A 22,702-nucleotide genomic window follows, 5' to 3' on the forward strand; every position below is an offset into this window, starting at 1 on the left:
TGTTGACTGCATATCCCGATGTTACGCAATAGTGTTGTTGTGTCCTTTTATTTACACGGTACATGCAAGTTTCTCTCCCCTCTCCTCTCCTCGCCCTGTGCCCGGTGATGAAGTAGAGGAGCCTTCAGCAGAAATAACACTGCGCCACCTGAGCCCTCATCAGCGGCGCTGTGCTGCACATATCCCATTAGTGCACCTCACTAAGACAAATCTCCCAAAGCCGAGCATATTCCCAGCATAGGTGAGAGCCGAGCCAAGTAGAGCAGGGACCCTGGAGGGCCCACCATCACTGCGCCCGACGCCAGCTGCCCGCCACCTGACAGATTGGTTTTTCCCGAACTCTCAACACAGTAAATGGCAAAAAAATGAGAAGGAGGTGTTGAAAGGAGAAGATAGAGAAGTAAAACACTGAACTCTGTCATTTTGTGCGTACTTTAGCATATAAAAGAGTCAGAGCTGAACATCATTCAGGAAGCGGGGTTGTGTCGACTCCTGCTGTGACTCGCAGGTCTGAGAAAGACTCTTTTGGACGTGTGGACCGAGAGTTTTTCTGTCTCGCCGTTTCAACGTACGTAGCCAGGCTGAAATGGACAAAGAGAGGAGAGGTGGTGAAAGTTAAAAGTTGCAGAAGGAGACAAATGATGAGAGAGCTCTCGAAATGCTGCCATTGACCTTGATGTTGCAGTTGAGCAGGGTCGTTCTGCCAGGCTGCCCTCAGCTGCTCTGACACCTTTTACAGGCTTTCCATCTAAATCTCTGTCCAACATAGACTACCAAGTCTATCATTTCACCTTCCTGTTACTGTTTTCATTATTTCTCCAGCTAACTGCTCTCTCTGCCCCTCTTTTCTTCTCCGCTATGATTAATAGGTATAGCTCTCGAATCAATAAAGCATTTGTAGAAACTCCACATAGAATAGATGAAATGTACTCAGTGCCATCCACACTTCTGGTGACCAGCATGTACTATTATCGAGATTTAGACCTGTTTTTAGCTCCAAATATAATGTGTGCCTGTTTATCTCTCTCTTAAGATGAATAGAGCTAGAGCACAAAGGCAGTTATTTACAATTTTAACAATTTACTTATTTGTTTCATTTGTTTGTGTTCTACTTCTCCGGCAACTCTCTTTTTTCTCCTGCGGTTTCCTAAACAGCTGGTGTTTTCTTTGTGGATCTATTTTTTTAAGCTTTCTTGTCATCTACACATCTGTTGGCTTGTTTTACTTGATCTGTTGTTACTCCTTCATAGGTGTGGTAGCACTTTTCCAAAAGGTAACATTTAAACAAAAAAGAAATTATATCACTGGAAAGGTTAAGTGTGCTTGGGAGACAGGGAGAGCCAGGTGACCTGCAGACCGATTTGGCATTCTGGATTAGGTTCTGAGCACGCAGCTCTCGGGGCATCTTTTGAAGGACAGGAGCTGTGAACAGGGCTGTGCACTGTCTGCAGACACTGTCTAACAGAGCCATAGAAGCAGACTGGCTGTCACTGCTGGCCGGTATGCAGCTCACATCTTGCTTCACCCAGAGCTTGAACAGGGGCTCAGCAAGGGCTCAGCAGCTAGTCAACCCCTCTTCTCTCCTCGGTGTAATTCGGCCCCTCCTGTCAAGCTGTGGAAGGGGAGGGAAAGAGAAGCAGTAAGGAAAAGAGACATCAGCAGCAGTCAGATGGGTGAAGGTGGTAGGGTTAAAGCACTGCACACTATATCTTGACTGTCAAGGCAGTTGATGTGAAGCATTTAGAGAATAGTTATTGAGAAACTGTGACAGCAGGTGGTCTGAGACAGCGCGATGAAAGAGTAGAGGAAATGTAAGGTTAGCGATTTCTGGCTTTTAATTTTTCTTTACATCTGACTTAAATGATAGAGGTTGTTGCAGTGCTTATAAGGCTGTTTCATAGGTCATAGCGCGCTACAGTCATGGCAATGACCCAGGACAGGAACAGTGTTTGAAAATGTGGCATGTTCAATACCTGGCAGGCTACAAGAATGGCTTGGCTCTTGTATCAGTTTATGTGGGTTGAAATTGAAGTCCTGACCTCTTTCGTTAGACTATGACACCGTCTCCCATAACCTGTTGTGCCTTACAGAGGTCAGGAGTTGTACAATAGAAGAGCAACTAGTTTTTAATCTTGAAGAGGGTCACTGTGACTGAACAAATTAAGCTGTGTTTATCTGTTAGCTTGTGGTCTTTGAATTAGACATATTGAACTGTAAAGGTTGTACTCACAGAGCAGCAATCTAACTTGTGCATTTATGCCGAGGATCTAAAATCAATGTGCCTGACTCAAGTAGTGTGAACGACACAGACAAACAAACTCAACTATTATTACTTTGAAATGAAGAGAGCTGAAACACTGCTCTATAGCAGATTGTCAGCTCTTTTGGTAATGGCATGTACTGTCTACTCTTTAGCTCTTAGCAAGGCTGGCCCGAAGGGTTTTATAGTCAATAGCTCATTCTAAGTGTTTGCACTTGGGAAGTTGTCTACAGTGGAAGCAAATGATCCTGAGATCAGCATCTAGCAAAGCCTTCCCTTATTAAAAATTAATAAAGTTACAATCTTTTTTTTCTATTGATACAATCACAACAGCTTGCACAGTTGTTGTGATTAATACAACCACATTGCTTTTTAGCCACGCTGCCTTTATGGTTACTCTGGCATGCGGGTAAAATAAGGTCGCTTAAAAGTTCATACGTTTAAGTGTAATTGTCCCCATCAAGACAAAATCTTAATCAGTTCTGCTTGAAGTGAGGGTTTGAATAGGGCTTTATACTTCCAGATGATGCTTGCAGATGTGTCTTTACATGTAGCTTGTATTTGCTCTCCTCACCCTCCAAGAATAGCACTTCTTTTCACCCTGCATCTGGCAACAAACTTCTACAGCAGTTGAACGGACAGCTGTGCTCATCTGCCAGTGCCGAGCAGATTGTGCTGCTTTCTATTGATTTAAGGAGAAATGCCATTACCTTTGGAGATATCCGTTTCTGTTTGTTTGCCTGTCTGTTTTTGTCTCCCTCTGGTATCTGCATGTTGTATACAACAGGTATTGACACTTCTTTTTTGTTTTCCTTTTTTATGTCTAGGCTTTCCCAATGAGCCTGCAGCTGACATTGCTTTGAAAACAGTAAAACGCTGGATCGAAGACAATCCTGATAAGGTAGGACACGCCTGCATGATTCATGTTGTCGATCTGAGGTCACTTCCTCATTTGTGAAGTAACCACCTATTTCTCACGTTCGCCGATTTGCTGTGACCTGAGATGATTGGACCACAGCAGAAACACTGAACTCCAATTGTCATGCATCTCTGTTTCAGACAGACATCTTATCCACCTGCCTTGCTTGGTCTGCATGCATATCAAATTAAAAGCCAGTCTGTGTCTAATCGGGTCTTAAATGGTCTGTTGACTGTTTAATTGGTCAGTGCTGGGAAGAGCTGTCAAACCCAGAAGAACATAAACACATCAGATGGAATAATCTCAAATTGTTATTTGTTTTAGATAATTTATAATCACGCCTTCCAAGAACTGAAGGCTCAGATGCAGATCTGCTGTACTACCACATTTTCTCTGGTCAAAAACACAAATTTACACGTTTATCTTAAACGAACAGTAAAATCTTGAAAGCAGACAATCATCTTCAATTTTTATCTGTTGCGTCTCTTGTCATTTGCAATGACCGTAATGCATCCATTTGCATTGTGCAGAGCTAAAATGTGTGCCACATTTGTAAGAAAAATCTTTACCGCCAAGGTTATTTTACTCGCTGACAAAAACACTGATATGCTCGCTGACAGAGCTCCTACTTCACGCTTTCAACACACTGTGGACTTGATGTCAGATAGGAACCGATTATCAAGTTGTAATCTTGTTTTGTGAAATTTTAAGTTCTTCACCCAGGGTGCTATCACCTTTATAAAGTACTTTATTAATTGCTAATGTGTTAGTACTAATTAACAGGGTCAAAATTCATGAGACTGTTGTAAAATAATAACTCAGGAGATAGCTGCATGTGGCTTTTATGGCAGTGGTTTACATGCATCGTGACTTTCAAGTGATATTTAACAGATTCATATATATTTAGTCCACGATGATAAAAAAAATTTGTAGTTGTCAGGAGACTGTTTAAGACTTTGCAGAACATTTGCCAGCTTGTGAGTCAGTGAGTGATGCTAACCTTTGGGGGTCGTCTCTGTTTACTGTGGTACTGTTTATATCTGTCACTTTGGATTGAGGTGTTTTATAGAGCTCACAGCTTGATGTGCTGAAGCATCCTTCAGCCGGTATTATGGATGTTCTCAACAAGCAGCCAAACGATACGGACTTGCTTGATTATTTTGCCGTTGTTGTGCACTTGCGCTCTGCCTGGTGATTCCTGTAGCATGTATTTGGGGAATCCATCAAGCCTCTGGCAGAAAGAAGGTTTCAACCAGGTTATTGCTGACTGTAAATAACAAGCTAATGTTCAAAGCTGACTTTCGTAGTCGTGATGTTCCAAGTTTGAAATGTTTTACAAGGGATGGAGGGGGCGTGAGAGACATCTGCGGAGGCTTCCCTTAGCAATATTTGGCAAAACTGTGAACACAGTCTGTAGATCTTCAACTCTAACTAAACCAAGAGTGATCTTTTAATAAAATCTGGGAGAATATAGCGATATATTTTACCCAGAAGCACAGCATTGCATGCACGTGCACAGGAGGGCTTCCTTGCAGATTCAGATTCATTCACGGTTGCCTGGCGTTTTGTTAATCTTCGTGTACCACAAAGAAGGATGCATGATGTGATTATGTTTTTTTATTTTGTTTGTTTGAAGAGCTCAGGAAGAATCCAAATACATGTCTAATAGAATTCTCAATGCTCAAAGGAAAAGCATGTGAGCATTTTGAAGTGCAGTAAATCTTAAGATGAATACCTCTGGATTTGTTTTCTATGTTTAGAAAAGCAATTTATCACTGTAACATTTACTCAATAGACACACCCAGTGTTGGCATGATTGATAATTGATATGATTCAGTTTTTAGGTGCTGTCAACTCGAAAATTGTGAATGGGCAGTTGTTTACCATGTGTAAAGACATTCTCAATCAAAGTCTTAAAAGTACAGTATTCTACAAGTTGTTTCGCTTTCTCAGTTTCGCTTCAAAGGCAATCCAGAGGTTGTGTGCAAAGTTGCATGCGATGCCATCGAAGGTTCAGCGTGTCTACTGTGGCTCGCATCACTGATTGTTGAAGGTTTTGCGAGCAAGAATGAAAGGTTTGGATCCCATTTTATGATGCGTGGAACAAAAGGGCTAGATCGCGCTGCCGGCTCATCTCCAGCTCTGTACGCTCAGTCTGTGTTGTAGGCGTCTACAGAGACAAGTCATCTCGGGGCCATGTTTTATAGAAGATACCGTGTGAATTTTAGCACAGTGGGTTGGCTGAGCGTCTAACGTGGCGAGGGTAACAGTGTAGACAGCAACCAGTTTATAGGCATTCGAATCTGGCAGGTTTTAGTCACAAACAGCTATTGATCTGTAATTGTCCACATAGAGGTCTGAGAACACAGTAACGTCAGGTGGCAGAAGACTTTGTGTGCGTACGGTGTGTGTGTGTGTGTATGTGTGGGTGTGTGCAGGGCTTGATGGGAAGATAGAATGAAAAGAAAACAAAGAACGGGACACTGTGTGATTGATTAACAGAAAGTTTATCTACCGGGCCAGCAAAGTGTAGCCCTAATGCACTCAGCCACACACAAAGGGCCCAATTCGAGTTTGAAACTCACTCTTGAAAGCACCTAGACTTCTATTGTGGAGGAATAAACAGCCTCAATGTGGTCAGGGAGAACAGATCCTTTAATCTAGAGATACTTGAGTGCTGAACTGATTCTTTAGATCATAACAGATGAAAGAATAAGGGGCTCAGTCCCTGCTTCCCCGTATATTCCATGTGAATTAATGAAACAGAATTTGTATTTGTAAACAACAGACCATAAGGCTCCAATGACTTCAAAAAGTACATAAGGGGCCGAGGCAGTGACATCCTAGAGAACCACTCCTCCATATGGCCTTTGAGCAGTTTCCCCCGGCTCACAGCAGACATGCCTCTCCGCTCATCTGGCTTTGGTTTATTTCTCATTTTCAGATCTAATTTGGTTTAATTCAGGCTTACATAGGTTTAATCTGCAGATGAAAAATGCGGTCTGACACTTTATTTGGCTGCCACGGATGTGCTCTGGATAGCCAAGCTTTTTAATGAAGCGTTTCGAGGGCCCCGCAGCCCAGCATTACTGACATAGTCTGAACACTTGAGACAGATTGAGAGTCTGTAATAAGCTCTGCTGCACTGTGCTGCTCAGGACAGAATTGATGTGTAGAGATTTCACCTTTCAACATTACTCTGGTTTGGGCTTTAGTATTAAGCACTCCACTGTGCCAATGATGCTCCCAAAACAGGTGTTTACATCCTATTTCCTGTTATGTCAATGATCTGTTTACCTTAGTAGCATTTGTCATTTAAGACACCTGATAATAAATTCCATCTCAAGCCAAGGCTGAAGACTGTGACAAATGTCAAGTGTCTGTTACGAATAAATGCAATATTTTGTATGCTTTGTATGGTGGTGGTTTTCTGTGTGAATGCGTATCAGCTTAGGAGCCTGTCTGGGTTTTGGCAGATGGAGCTGCAACATGACAACTTTGAGGCGTTCATTGTCATTCGGTTGAATAAGATGGATGGTTGCTGTTACGATGGCTATATTGTGTGGTTCATATTTAGAAAATCTAAACGTTGCGACCATTTTTATCTGGCATGCTGGGTAAGCAGACAGTATATTAAATATATGGTGCTTGCTTACTGTCTCCTATACGTGACAGTTATCATGGTAATGAATTGCCCAAGGAGAGACCAAAAAAATCGAGACAGAGTTTTCGTTCCATTAGCCTCATCCAGTCAGCTTTTTTTTTTAAATATCAGAGAAGATCCATTTTATTCGACTTTCTAAAAGGCTGAAACAGGGGAACAGATTTAAAATAAATGATCGCTTTATCAGTTGTGAGAAATTTGAGCTTTTTTATAATAAGATAATACCAAATACCATATCAAAATCACCGATATCAATAAGCTTTCATTCAGTGTGTGAAAGACAGGCTGAATAATGATGTTAGTATTGTTTGTGTCTACATATATGTATATATATTAGTCTTGTTTACATATCATATAATGAAGGAAAAAATAGGCACATTATGGGCCTCGATATCCATTTGAATAAGAGCCAAAGAAAATACAGCAGAAACAGTCATTTCAGTTTCAAGTTATGAACAAAGCCCTTTATGAGAAAATACTTTGAGACCCAAGAGCAATTGAAGCAAAAGCTGCTACTAAGTGGGGTGGTACTTGAGCTCTGTGTTGCTGCATTGCCTCTTCATGGTGTTTTTTGCATTGTCTGGTATCCAGTGAAAACTCTTTGCCAAATAATGCATCTGTAGTCGATGGTGATTTGCTCAAATTTGCTGCCTGCATGCCTTGAGGATGCTGATGTGCCACTGATGGGCTGTGCAACTGGCATAGTGTTCAAAGCCAGCGTGGTCTTTTGAAGTCAGCGTCTAGCCCCTTTGAATTGTTTGCTGTGACTGGGAGCATCAGGGAGACACGGCCTGATCAGAAGAACATGCCTAACCACTCAATTCTGCATCCACATGATATACTGTCTCGTGTGGATGAAGGAGCTCAGCTTGACCTCCAAGAAAAGCATTCCTCCTCTATGCGTGTCTGTCAAACACCTGCAGATTTTCCCGAGAAAATGCTTTAGAGTGAGTATATGAATGCCTTAATAGTTTTCTCTCTGAGAGAATTACTTTACTGGCACCAGTGCTAAAGCATACCATGTAGTCTAATACATTAGTGGCAGCTATTTGGACCACGGCAGTAGAATGGATCTTTTATGGCTTTTATGATCTGACAATTTTATTATCTCACTCACTCTGGATAATATGGCGTGTGCCCTTTGATTCCCTTGACCTCAGGTTGGTGAAGTTATATACTCCTAGTTTCAGTGTTTAAATAGATTTAAGATTATATATTCAGTTTGTAAACCGACACTCTTCAAAGTGAATTTTTACATCTTTTGCTTTTAGCTGTTATCTGCAGAGCGAACCGCAGCTTTGATAAAGTCCTCTCGCTGTCAGGGATTTTTAAAAAAAAGTTTATTATGAAGATCAAATGTTACTGTATTTTCAGTGTTTATCTAAACGGTTGCATGAAGCTCTTACCATCAGAGAGAAATCCTTTTTCTGCACGAATGAGGATTAAGCCTATCATCTTTATCTCTGCCCAAAGACCAAGGTGTTGCTTTACTCCTGGTAATTGCAGAATGATCACCTTAGTCTCTGATGCAAGATGACTGAGAGTTTTCTGTACTGAGGGAGATTAATATTGAATTCTCCATTAATGTTCTGTCCCCACTCAGAGTCAAACGAATAATAAAGGAATAAATATAGCTCTACTCTACTCACAGAATTGATTGCATCTCACTCAGAAAGTAATGGATAAGCTGTTTGTGACGACTTAAGTACTTAAATCACCGTGGCCATTAATGCAGATTACAGAACTTATTAACAAGTAGCACCTTCTGCAATAATGCACACTTGTCTTTGTGGGTTCTACCTATTTCTGAGGCTTAAAACAATGTTAACTCTTTATGCACGACTAGAAAGCCCTGAATGTTTTTGAAGTTGGAAACTGACGTCTTCCATAACCAGGTGCTCTTTTACACATGCACCGAGCCCACCAATAAACACAGCCCACTGCACTCTGACACATGGACAGTAAGATATGATGCCCTCTGAGTTCAGCTCTTTCTGGTCCTGTAGATACTGTAGCGCCACTCCATGCTTACTGTGCTGGAACAAGCTATCTTAATGACATGCTAATTGATTTAGTGTAGCGCAGATAGCGGTAGGCTGGCACACCGTGATAAAGCAAGAGTGGGTCGAGCTATTGGTTCAGAGGAGGACAGGAGACTCATCAAAGTCCAAGTAGTTCATTCGCTCTATTTGAAGACAATTTTACACCACGGCGCCCCATGCTGAAGCATGGAGACCTTTACCGTGGAGGTGCTTTGTCTGTGTATGTGTGTTTGCAGTGTTAGGAGCAAGCTGGGTCGTGTACTGCAAATTCAGACGACGACAGAAACAACAACAAAATCGTCGGCTGTGTTGTCACAAGAACGCTCATTACAGACGATAATTACGTAGTCTATCTGTGACCTGCAGAAAAGGATGAGAAACACTGTAACTACTCCACTGTCCTCTCACTCACTAGTGCTGATACTGAGCCGTGAAGTCTGGAACACACAAATAACCTTGCTTAGCATTGCTTCTGTAATGAAGTGTGTGCCGATACTGCAAAAGAAACTTGTAAACACTTGGTTATGAAGTGGATGTGGACAGTAAAGCATCCAACTTGTAAAACAGTTGCATGCATTTGCATTGTATATAGCAAGTCTGAATTCTTAAAATCAGATTTTAATGGGATACATATTATTTAAGCAGTTCATTATCTCCTGCAACTCTGTGTAAGTATATACAGTACGTTCACTATATTTGGGGGGCATCTATATATATGGAGGTGGTGCAGGCCGTCTGCCAGTTCCTATCCTTGGGCAAGACAAAGGACCCTGAGTTGTCCAAAATACATTCATCACAGCGTGAATGTGGCTTCTAATTAAAAGGTCTTTGAGTGTTGGTTTAGAGTAGAAAAGCACAATTTAAATACCAGTTCATCGACCAATTATATTTGGAGGAGGAGAATGCAAATTTGAAAAGTTCTGAGATGTAGCAAGGCATAATAGTCCATAATTAAATATAGCAAACACACCTTGCTTTGATACAGTAAGCAACATCATTAGCCAACTACCAGAAGAAGAGAAAGATGGCTGATTTGTACTCGGTAAGCTAATTAATTTCAGCAGCTTAACTGTTTGTAGCTATCAGGTTGGTATGTGTTCTTTTTTTCATATTAGCATACTTATGTATTATGTTCTATAAACAAAAGTATAGTCTTAAAAACTATCATAAAATAAATAAAAGATGCTGGACATTGGTTGCTTGCACCATGTGGCAACATGTGAGTTAATGTACTGCAGCATTTAGTCGAGGGTTCAGACGCTGAAAGGCAAGAGCTAAGCACCTAACAATGTTCAACCTTCTTATTCAAATATTTGTAGCTGCGTGAGTTCACTGCTCTTTCGCCATTCACAGCTAGTCATTATCCACCATCCCATCAACAAACACGTTCTCACTGTGAGTATTGGGGTCCAGTTCTACAGGCAGCTGTGTGTCTGTTTCTGTATGAGCATCACATAAGCAGGCCTTCCCAGTGCTACCGATGTTGTAGGATTGGGGCTCGGTTCAGGGAGGAGGGTGGAGACCACCACAGTGATTACTTTAGCTGTTGCTGTGTGATTGCACAGTCTCTGGTATGTGATTAGGGGGAATGGGCCATATCTCTCACCATCTCAAAGGGGGATCAAATCAGCCTCAAAGCCTGGCTTCAGGCGGTGGTGCATTTGAAAGTCAATGTTTTATTTCTAAGCATAAATTACTTGATCAGGGCACTTTTTAGCCCAAGGTTGTATTCTGAAATAAGGTTTGCCACATTTAGAAAGATGGCAGAAGATCTAATGATTGCATATGTCATGTCACACGCGTCCCCATCGAGTCTATAGGTATAACAGAATTTCAAACTGAATCAACTGGCCTCATAAATAGTTTGCCTGTGTCTCAGTCACTTGTCTTTTCTGGTGGATTCAGTTAAATAAACCTATATTTAAATCTTTTGCAAAGCAGGAGTATACACAAGGATATTCAAGATAAGACTAACAAGGTAATTTTTTTCCAGCAATGGCCAATTGATTCGGTTAAGCGGAAAAGGGTGTCGGTGCTCTTCAAAGTTGTGTTAAAGGTTGACAGCGTGATTTAGTTCGAGTCATGCTGAGTTCGGTGGAGCTAATCCTTGATACAGTAAGCTTTCTTTGGGCAGCAGAAAGAAGGAAAGATGGAGAAAGCTATGGGTAGATCATGATGTGATGATGTTGAATGTGATGATGTCGAATGTCGAATGATGTGAATATTAGGTGCTGAAATTATCCAGGTGTGTGACTGTTGTTGAACATCTCCATAGTGGTGATGGACAGAGAAATCTGTTTCTGTGGGTCCTCAACCAGCAAAGTAAGAGGAGTGGTGCATGCTGTAACTCGACAGGGCTGCAGAAATCAGTCTCAGCAACATGGTACAGAATAGTAAAATGGGTGATAGATAGAGCGGGAGGCACCAGCTGCGTGAAGGCTCTGGGACCACAATTTGGATGGTGGAAGATTTTATGTGCTCACTGTTCTTGTCAACAAAAATAAAAAATCCTAGATCTCAACATCCCATCTCACAGTTACCTGTTACGAAAAGTTGTACAACATTTTCTGTGAAATTTGTGAATTTTTTGTGAATTGTGTGACTGCAGAGAAGTAAAAACAAAGGTTGATGAAGCTCCGTCATAGTGTGTTTATACAACATAAATATGCAAATGAGCAAATAATTAAGCAAAGCTGCCTATTTTTTTTTATGTTTATAACAGCTTTGCATGTTAACAGTGCGACCCAAGCTTGAACCTTCTTCAGAGCTGTCTCCTCTTTGCCTTGTGCAACGTTCCTGGACCGGACACTATCCGCTGGCCTCCTGTATCCTCAGGCTGTCTAAAGTAATCAAAGGAGGGCAGCATTAATTGCTTGACCCTGGCAAGAAGCCAGGTGGTATGGGATGGGTCATCACCTGCCTAGGGAAAGGTTGCCCCTCATTTTTTTCATCGCCCATTCTTCCCCTCTTTCTTTCACTTCACCACCTGCCACAAGCAAACACCAGGAAGGTCTGGCTAGTTCTCTGTGGGGTACCTCAAAGTCACCCCAGCTAAACGCCCATCCTGTCTACCAAGCAACAGCCAACTTTAAAAAGTAATAACCTTCCATCCAAAATAATAGCTGAAATTGGAATTGGGCATGCCCACTTTCCATGAACCTATTTCAGACAATGGCTCCAGTCCTATTACACAATGTCTGCCTCTGTACCCTGGCATAAACATCTTAGAGGGTGCTGTTCCAGGAAGGGTTGGGGTTTGTCTGACTTATGCCTGATGCATTCATCAAGCTCGTGCCAAGCCAATATCACACTGTCAGAAGGGAGCATGTGGCATTCTATCACCATGAGAGGCTGTGACAGAACAAGTCCTTTTCCATTACGCTCTCTCAGGGCAATCTCTGATATTGCCTTTCTACTGCTCCATAATGCTGTTTATTTCAGTTGTTTGCACTGGTAGAATCCACTCGGCTTCTTTTCCCTTGCTCGGGCCTAATCAGTGTGAACCTCGTCGAATTTCGCTCTTGAAGAGTATAGAGCTCTCAAAATTGTTCTGTTGTGCCAACATTTTAATGTGGATTCTGAACTACATATCAATTTTAAATAAATAAAAAAGACTAAATCTGATCTGCAACGCCCATCTGTGCAATTCAGGGCTGAGTATTTATTACAGTTTTTAACTGTCTAAACTCCTCTTTCTCATTTACTCGGCTGACAAAGGATCTTTTCCATCCTCGTCACAGATGTAATAGAGAGCATTTGATGTGCCCAACCTTTTCCCATCACTGTATTCTCTATGTTTCCTATTTTTCATTCAGTGGAGGCTGTTAAGAAGCTGTCGTCCTGTAGAGTGGTCCCTAGTACACTCCTGTGTTCTCCTCGCCTGAAGCACTGAATTACTATTTATGTGCTGAACTTTGACAGTACACCAGAGTCTGTCCCTGCTCAACCAGCATAACTAAAGTGGCGTAGCTATGAGGTTTTTTTTTTTACTTGTCTTCTGCTTTTATGACTTCCTCTTCGCTGAATAAAAGGTGGACTGGAGTGGTTGTGTGAAAGCATCCCATTGGACTCCTTAACAAAGGATTTGGCTTGCACATGCTGCACAATCAAGACAGAAATCTCTGCTTTGATTCACCTTCCGCTTTCTCCTAATGCATTGTTTATTACCGATGTCCAACACGAGCATGTTTCTGCAACAAATAAATTAGGTTTGCAGCTACTTTTTTAATCACTCCTAACAGTCTCTCCTGACTGCTAAAATGAAAATGTACCTCTTCGTGAAGTCATCGGATTAGATTTGTTCACAGTTAGGGGATGAAAAGCACACTCACTTGGTAATGTGAACACCACAGACAGAGTTTTTCATAAAAGCTTTGATGGACATCAAATCTAATCTGGAGGATACAGAGCCAAAGTATTCTGGCAAATCTGGTACAATTTTCTGCCTTTGATGCACAGTAATTCTACTTTCTCATCCGAAGAGGGCAAACCTCAAACTGAGCAGACAAGATTTTCTCAGAGAATGAGGTTATGCTGCAGACATTCATTCTCCAATGGGAACTCTATTGATTATCTTGCATATCTGTCTGGCTATGAGATTTCTCAGCACTTTCATGCCGGAGTTTTCTGTCAGATATCTGTCCTTCCTCGTAGAAAATACAGTGTTATAAAAGCGTTGTAAGTTAAATGTCGAATCTCTTTTCTTCGGTGCTGAGAGAGACTGCTGCTACATTGCACGGTCACTTTTTAGCTAGCTGCTGTAAAATTAGTTTGAAATGTTACAAAAATAAAAAGGCGATGATGGGTTTTTTTACACTGCAGCATTAAAGGCAGTAAAAGAATCACTGACAAATCCATTTAAATGATGTTTGACAATGAATTCCTTTACATACACCCAGCAGATTTTCTAAAAATGCTTCTTTTTTAACTTTTAAAGAGTTTTTTTTTTTTTTTTTTTCTTTTAAAGATTGATACAACATAGATACAAACATGATACAAAAGAAAAATAAAACAGACTTTTTGGTCCGTTGGGAAATGCTACAGGCAGTAACAAGCTTTAGATAAAATGGATTCATGGTGACCAACAAAGCCAGTCGAAATATATATAATCTACTGATTAACATGTAATAATGAGGTCTCTGAGTATGCTGATAATGATATCAATTATACTGAGAACTGAAATTGTTAATAATTAGAAGTGTCTGTAGTACTCATAGTCAGCAGGTAAAAAAGCCTGTTATCAAGCTGATATGCTGATACCTACATTATATTGTGACAAATATCAGTGTGGGGTGTTAAGTGTTATCAGCCAGGTGCCCGTGTCTAATATTGTTGCTTAAGTTCAGCGAAGATTCTTATCAGCACCTGTGCTGTTGTTTGGGAGCTGAGCTTATATCAGAGATAGTCAGGCAAAAGGTCTGAATGGTGTAGTTCAAAGCATTGCAGGCCTTAAATGTGCTGTCACATTCACAGCCAAGCTCTTATACTGAGACGCTGTCCTCTCTTCCTGTATATCATTAAACAAGACTGGGCGTAATGAAGATAGGCAGACTGTCTGAGGCATGACCTTCAGAACACACAGAGCGCACTCGAACCTGCTCCGCTCTCCAAACACGCTGTTTTAGAAGTGGTCTGCTCTCCATCTCTGACACATCCTCTTTGCATCTAATATCCTCTGATGTTTTCATAGCGCACTGTTTATATAACACTGGCTCCAGACTGTAGAAAACAATTTACACAAGCCTTGTTTAAAAAAAAGAAAAACTACAAACTGCAAAATAATTACCCACTTTGTGTTTGCCGCTGTTGAGGCAAACTGAATGACATTAAAGTATGAGCACCGGGTAGCTTTAGCACAGCCACTTTTCATCCTCTTCTGACAGAGAGACTGAGGGGGATCTCTAGAAGGCTTTGAGGTTTTTTTGTGCTGTTTGAGTCCTCTCAACATGACCTGATCAGACCCCATTCATGCTCTCTCCCTTCATCAACCAGAGGTTGGACCGTACCCAGATTGAGCCTGTCTCATAATCACAGAGACTTCAGGGATACTATTGTCTAAACATGCTGCCAACAGAGGGCTCATTGGCTGCTCGTGATTTGGTTTTAGCAGCGAGAAGACTGGGGGGTTTTTTCGTTCTCTTTTAATGGCGCTAACAAAGACGTCATTCAGGATTAGGTGTAAGTATAGCCTTTACCTGAATGTACAGCATGTTCGTGCACATATGCATAATTATATACAATCCAGCCAGCTGTATTGCATTACACGACATTCATCGACATCGTACTGCAATACGAGCCGATTCTAAAATGGTCCAAGCATAGTGCAGCATCAATTTGAGTCATACCAACAAATCGTTTTTTGTTGTTGTGTTTTTTTCTCTTTTTTCGGGGTGATACTGAGCCTGTGCATCGTAGGCCTGTGAGGGCTGCAGCTGACAGCTTTGTGGTTTCTTCTGACAAAGGAGACTTATTTATGTCTCTCATCCTCTGTGCAGCCTCTCTGAAGGCCCATGCTACAAACCACAGAGGCTGCACAGCTCTTGACAGAGTATCTCACTACAAAGCCCTCACACTCATTTTTGACTGGCAGCAGCCAACCTTCAATTTCCCTGTCTCTATTGCCATGAAATCTGGCTCTTAGCAGGTTCTTGACATGTTTGATGTCTGGATTTTATGGTTGTGTTATGACTCTGCAACTAATCGGTGTCCTTGGATTTAGTAACGGCTCTCTGGATCATCGGGAGGGGGGGTTTCCTTTAATTTGACATTATATATTTTTCTTTATTTTTGTTCACTTCAAAGGTTTGACTTTAAAGCAAGGGCACTGCATGATTTTACTTTTGTAGAGTCAGTAAGTATTGCCAGGTTTATTCTAATATTTGATAAATTGTTTCATATTCCAGTAATAAATGAGTCAAAAAGGCTCCTAGACGACACACTGAATGACTTAAGTGTAATAAAATTTGTCTCACCACCATACCTCAGTCTACCATTCATCTTGGGGTTGCAATTCCAGGAGGAGTTTTGAGAAGAAAATTAAAAAGAAAATTAAAAGAATTTCAATTAAGTGATTTGCTGAATTGGAGGGAAAACGTCAGTGATGTGGAAAAGGCTTTTAATCTTGGTGAGCCACCTCTTGTTCCATTAAGCTCATATCCCCTGCTTATCTCACTAATCATTCTTTCCAATGCCAGCAGTCTTGGCGATTTTTAATGAACCCATTATGTCCTGATTCAGTCCACCAGGACTGGCAGGCACACCGCACGCTCATGAAGTGGGCTGGAAACAATCAAAGTACAATCAGGGTCTTGGAATGATGCTATGGCCCTGTTAGAGATGGATCAACAGTAGAGCAGAGCGAGGCAGATATATCATTTGGCCTGTCACAGACATATATCAGAATCGGTGAAGTTTTATGTGCCTATAAGAGTTTGTGTTTTTTCTGCCTGCTGGAGGAAGAATGGCCTCAGAGTCGAACTGTTTACATCATTACAACGTTGCTACTTGACGACTGACACTTCCAGAGAGGCTGCGGTGAATCATCTCTGTGAGAGAAACTCCTACCACCCTTAACTATATAACAACAGTTTAATGTGTCATAGATATGAGCAGGAGATATGAGGAGTCCCGTACTGTAGATGATGACGATGATGAATAAATGGTATAAATGGACAGCCTTTGTCCAGCGTTACTGCTCTTTTTGAATTATTTTTAATTCCAGGACTTTTTTCAGGCTTTACTGTTCACAATTCTGTTTATTTATCTCATACTGGCCTCAGTCTAAAACTAGCAGTTTTGGCCTATCTCTCTTAAAGGCCAGCAGCCAGTTTTCTTCTGCCTAACCGGCAAACAGAAGATTTGAACAGGAGGTGAGTGGGGCTGCTGTGCTCACAGCCAGAGCTGTCTTCCCCAAACATATTGAGGACATTCCCTTTCTTTGACACCATTCAGATCCAAGAGTGGAAATAACTAAATAAATAATAAATCTGAGCATTTAGAGCGGGGCTTACTTAGGGATTATTTGTACATAAGCTAACCTCGTTATTTGAAACTTTGACTATGTTTAGTATGAAAATCCATTATTGCAACAGTATATATCCATCCTCTCATGGAAGAGGTGGGGTATACTCTCTACAGTTTGACAATCTGTGCAGGGGATAACGCAAAGAAACAAACAACCATTTACACATTTGGCCAGTTTTAACTGGTTAATCTAACACGCGTGTCTCTGGACTCTTGGAGGGAACCCATGCAGGCAGAAAGGCACCAACACACTGCTCTACTTCCCTAATAATACAGATAAGAAAGAAAATATTGAGAAACATCATATGACTACTTTAATAATGCCCTTTTCTGTGCAGTCTAAACTACTGATTTTATCTTATGTTGTGTGCTCCCGTGTGGGACACACAATGCTTCAGCCATCCATCTGCATTACAACATCTAAAAATACATTGTGTTTAGATTTTCCAAGTCTTGTCTCACCGGACAGCTCATGTGGTAAATGTCCTTTTTCTTTATGTTGTTCGGATGCGGATTCGACATGTTTGCTCTGATTTGTATATGTCAAACTTAAAAGGCTTTGGATGATACACACGCAGGGCCACTCAGCTGTTTGCTGCGTGTGTTGGCTTAAATCTCAATAAATATATTCACGTTTTATTAAAATATGGCTTTATTCAGGTTTTCCAGGTGTTGGCTTACAGGAAGTCTCGTCACTTCTCACTCCTCGTTTCTCCAGAACCTATTTTAATCACAGAGTCTGTATATAACTGCATGCATAATGTGTAGATACAGGTTTCTGACACATCTTGAACAATACCTTTATGTTGTTGGTTATGAAACAGAGTAGTCTGGGCCTTGTTTCATATTATGTAAGCTGTAAATTATTTAACCATACTTTGAAAGGCCATAAAATCTGAGAAATGGGCTTTGCTTAAATATTAACAAGCATTGTCAATACTGTTAGAATTTTAATTCCATGAGTTTCATGCTTAATAAATAGTCAGGTTATAAGTAACAAAAAAACATCTATAACTACACCCAAATTTGTTATTTTGCTAGGAAAGTCATGAATCAAATTGCAATTAAAAGTGTGACGTCTGTTGTGTGTCAATAGAAAAAGTACCAAAAGTTTGTTCCAATTTTTAGGTTCCATTACTAATTGGGAAAAGCCAGACATTTGGAAAATATATATCATCACCAAGTGTCCTTCAATGGAAAATAAATGGAAATGTTAGGCTTCAGAATCTATATTTTACCCTTTAGGTTTGGAGAAGTGATGCTAATTTACAGCTCCTGTTCGACACAAACACCCTCTTTTCCTTTTCAAATCAAAGGGCTCGAGACCATATTACACTGGATAATTTATTTGTTGATGCAAAAATTAGGTCTGATAAAGCCTCTAATTGCTACAAATGTTTAAAAGTAATTGCGTGTACAGTGGTGCACTGAAATCGTTATTTGCTGTACCACCGATATGGTTTCCAAGTTGATAGAGTGTGTTGCTGTGCCCTTTGTCATTATGCACGCTACCCAATCGATTCTCCACTATCCCATCCAATCGGGTAACTTGACTTTTATTCATAATTAAAGCTATCTAGATGCAAATCAGGGAAAGTCAGAGGGCATCTTGTGCTATATGCATATCAAGCCTTACTATCCAAAGATACTTGGACAATTTATTATTTTTATTTATTTATCTAAAGTAATGAAATATGCACATTTCCATGTGCATTAAAGCTCATTTACCTCATTGTTGAGAGATCAATCAATTATAAGTCATTAAGACTGACTGTAAATCGTAAATGTTAATGTGATTACTTGTTTGTGTTAATGTTATGGTTTTCCTCCCCATTTCCATATTAACTTCTGTTCTTTGTCAGTGACTTTTTAATAGCGCTGTCCCCATTAATCAACCCACGAATAAATATTATAGGTGTTAACTATGTTTTGACCCCTCTCTTGTGTCGCAGAATGACAATTTACCCCATCAGCCCTACATCACTTAATATGCAGGAAAAACTTTTGAATTGGAGACAAAATATTGTTGCATTTTCCTGTGCCAACCTTAATTACATGTGATGTGTCTGAAAAAAGGAATATTCCAATACATCTCAGTAGAGGCTCTCAAGGTTTTCATTTCCCCCATGCAAGGGAAGCTGTAATATCAGCTTTAGCCATCTTTCAAAGGCTGACATATTTGAGCTCAAATAGAACAGGTCTATCGGTGAACAGATAGGTAATGTTAACATGATATGAATATGATGACATTTTTTAAAAGATACATAATGCATTTTTGCTCGCAGCAGAGCTCACATCATTCGTTTAGAGATGAAAGATTGTGCAGCGCACTGGATAAAAAAAAGGGAAGAAAACCCACCAAGCAGCCTAGTGTGATTGGCAAGTAATAACCCCACATGTCAAATCACACAGTTGTGTCAATCCCAAATGTGACTGATTATTTTGACGTGTGCATCTTTTTTTTTTCCCCCTCACTGTTTCAGGCTGAGAATTTTCTGCCTGTCTGATGGGTAATAAGGCATGCTATACGTTCCAGCTTTCAAATGCCAGCTCATTTCAGTGTATTTTTCTCACATAAAATCACATGCCTTTTCGGTTACGGTACTTGACACCATGTGAAGCGACAGCCTCATTTTCAGCTTCCACGTGTGAAAATCGATGCACGCTTAACAAACATGTCGAAGACAGACAGTTTACAGCAAATCTACACCGGTCGCATATCAGAATATCAGTTAGGAGGCTCACTTACCATATTTTTAAACTTTAATTTGATACTTTAATATGTTTATTTGAAAGTTAATCTGGTAATGAAGAGAAAATAATTGATTTTCTTGCGCAGGATCTAATAATGCTGTCAGGGGAACAGAAACCTGGAACCTTGGAAACCTTTCCACTTTTCAGAGTTTATTGTGAGATCTCTATCTTGTGCCTGTGCGCGTGTGTTTTTATGCTCGTGCTTGACTTATCAAGTGTTTATTATCTGTGGTATCCATATTAATTTTCGCTAGCTGTTATTGCAGCTCATTTGAGATTGATTTTGTGGCAGGAGAGAAGGTGCAGGAGGCAGTTCGTGCACGTGTGTGTGTTTGGAAGTGTAACTAACTGCAAATTCTGTCTGCTCACAACACACACATCATTAGAAGCATCCAAACAGCGCAACACGAGCGCAATAAAGATAGTCATTAAGAGTGAGACTTGAATGGATTAATGAAGCATTTTCGTTGCCGTTGAGGTATTCTAATTATTGTGTCGGTTTGAAACCTGTCCTCGCTCAAAACTCTTTTCACGTGCATGAGCGTGTGCACTAAACCACAGTTGACAAGGTAACAAGGAAATATGCTCAAGGAGGCAGAGAATGCAGCTCTCCTCTTTTAGTCATTTTAAAGAAACAGTGTGTGCTTCTCACAAGTTGATTTCTGTCGGCGCACATCAATGTTTTCGCCGCCCTGCAAAGCTAGGGTGAAGGAATGTTTTAAGAGGTCTGTGACCTGAGATGAATTGCTATGAGGGCTTGAATTAACAAGGCAAAGGTTAATGTTATTGTAATTATCAGTGTGGAGTCTTACGGGAGATGATTTCCTCATCACTGAAGAGCCCGTGTGATCACATCTAATGCATTAGACTAATAATTAGATTCGAACACCGCCTTTTTCATACTTTATTAATACCAGAGCCGGCCAGTTTGTCATTGCTATGCCTATTTCAGGGGTTAAAGATGTCAGCGACCAGCTAAATGAGAATTGAGTAATGACAGACACGTCAACACAGTTACATCAACCAATGCGTTTGGAAGCACACTGCTTACTTAACAGTGTCCCCGCAGCTTGTTGAGTCACATGCAATTATCATGCATGGTTTCTCTCATCAGGCCAAGGTGTCGAGGTGTAAAAATGGCCTTGGATGAGTCACAGCAGTGCACTGGAGGCTTTCATTTGCCCCAAAGGGAGATGAGGAGGAACTAGAATGACTGTCCAACATAATACATAATCTTGCTCTATTTTGCTCGATCACCTCTTCCAGTGTGTATAGTTTAGGGACAAAACTGACTCACATTGAGGAATATATTTGGTGATATTCAACACTGCAGAGAATGTATGGCAGAGATGTTATTTGAGAGTTAGCGGCTCTTTTTTCAGGCAGAAACTCTACTGGCGCAGTTATATCAGTCTCGGGATAAGAGTGCAACTGGTCACTCAGGCACTACTCTGTCTGCTGATGACTACTTGCGCTGGATGGCTTGCAGTGTGTTGCAGCAGATGCCCAGACTGGTGCGTCCATCATTGCCTCTTCCCCCCATAGGCAATTTAAAATGCAGAGTCTGCAGAAAAAGAAAAAAAAACATCCGTGCTGTGATCCAGACAGAAACTGTGATGAATGAGGGCTGGGGGCTAAGACCTCAATAGTGACCAAGACCAGAGACGTTGCTCTGGACCTGCTGCGGGGATTCTGGGAACTGTCTAAAAAAATGCATGAAATGTATGCACGCACATGTGGCCCAGTGCACGCGTGTGTTCCTGTATCTGTGCTTGTAAACTCTAATCAGGATGTCATTTACATGTGATGGAGTGTCAGAAACGTGTCGTAATGTTTGCTATTAACAAGCCTATTAACAGACGTCTGCAGTGAATATATCAGTGTAGTAGCTCGGAGCAGTTTCTGTTAGGCGGAATTTATTGGTTCATGAATCAGTGGAGGTGGTACACTATAGTGAAAATAATCTCATACACTGTTTTAATTTGCATCATGCTGGGATTTGTCACTGTTACAGATGATGCCATGTGAAACCACCAGAGCCTTGTTAGGTGGAGCTGTGTGAGAGCTAACACAATTTGCATTATTCAGAGCATGCTCCATAAGTGTTTGTTAACTCTTGTCACTCCACGAGGGTCCGAGGTGTTCTCCCACAGTGCACACAGTGTTCCCCATGAGGAGCCTCCACCAAGGCCTGCTGTGGTCTGGTAGAGGAAATAATCAAGTCCCTTACTTTTTCTGCTCCTCTACAACATCACTAAAATGCCCAACATGGTTGTGCATTGGTGCCAGTCAGATATTTGGAGACTATATTGTATGTGCCGTAGCTGTGCACAATCACAAGGAAGCATTGTCAGAAATCTGTGTAGAAACTGCTACTGCTAGCATCTTTATTTCAACACTTAGTCTCAGTTCACTGCAAAGATGCTGTCATCTGCAGCCATTGTCTTTGCTTGTGTTTGCTTATGTGTGCATTTCTCACTTTTGATGTTTTTTTTCCTACTTTTTTCTTGTCAGGGTGAAATGTGTTGTTGTTTGTTTCAACCAGTCTGTATTCTATAGTACTGTGCAAAAATGACTTCACATGAAAGACATGGAAAATGTGTAATAGGTGCAGCAGTTTATGGAACATACAGTATATGAGGCACAAAACCCCATTCTGATTAGTTTAGGCAAGCTTTTAGCTGCACATAAAGTCATCGTGTTTGGGTTTGGCATTGCATTTAAGTATCTCTTTGTTGCTCGCCAAGGTGGGACTATAAATTCTGGTGGATGTGGACAAGTGCTCATGGGTGAATCCTGCAGTTATACTTCCCTGCTCATAAGAAGTCATTTTCACTTTCTCATTACAAGAAAATTGAAGCGAATTGCAAAAGGTAATTGTTTTTGGTCGTTTTATCGTTCTTCCTGAATGGAAAGAAAAAATGAAAAGGAAAGGCACTGCATTAACCAATCACTATTTTCTACTTGAGTCCCTGCAATAGCATGAAATTACCAGCCTTCGGTGTTCAACAGTCCTCAGCAGTGCTCAAAGACAAAGCAGT

At 40.9% G+C, this 22,702-nt stretch overlaps 1 protein-coding gene across 1 annotated transcript in view; it reads left to right on the forward strand.

Moving 5' to 3' along the window:
* macrod2 (mono-ADP ribosylhydrolase 2) overlaps positions 1-22,702 on the forward strand; it is a 406,707-nt gene that overhangs the window by 313,360 nt on the left and 70,645 nt on the right. Inside the window, exon 8 of the mRNA XM_085183333.1 lies at positions 3,088-3,161. Within this exon, the coding sequence (XP_085039459.1) occupies positions 3,088-3,161 (74 nt within the window). The remainder of the gene's footprint in view (positions 1-3,087; positions 3,162-22,702) is intronic.

The sequence above is a fragment of the Neolamprologus multifasciatus genome, chromosome 13 (genome assembly GCF_963576455.1).
Source record: "Neolamprologus multifasciatus chromosome 13, fNeoMul1.2, whole genome shotgun sequence".
Classification (NCBI taxonomy): domain Eukaryota; kingdom Metazoa; phylum Chordata; class Actinopteri; order Cichliformes; family Cichlidae; genus Neolamprologus; species Neolamprologus multifasciatus.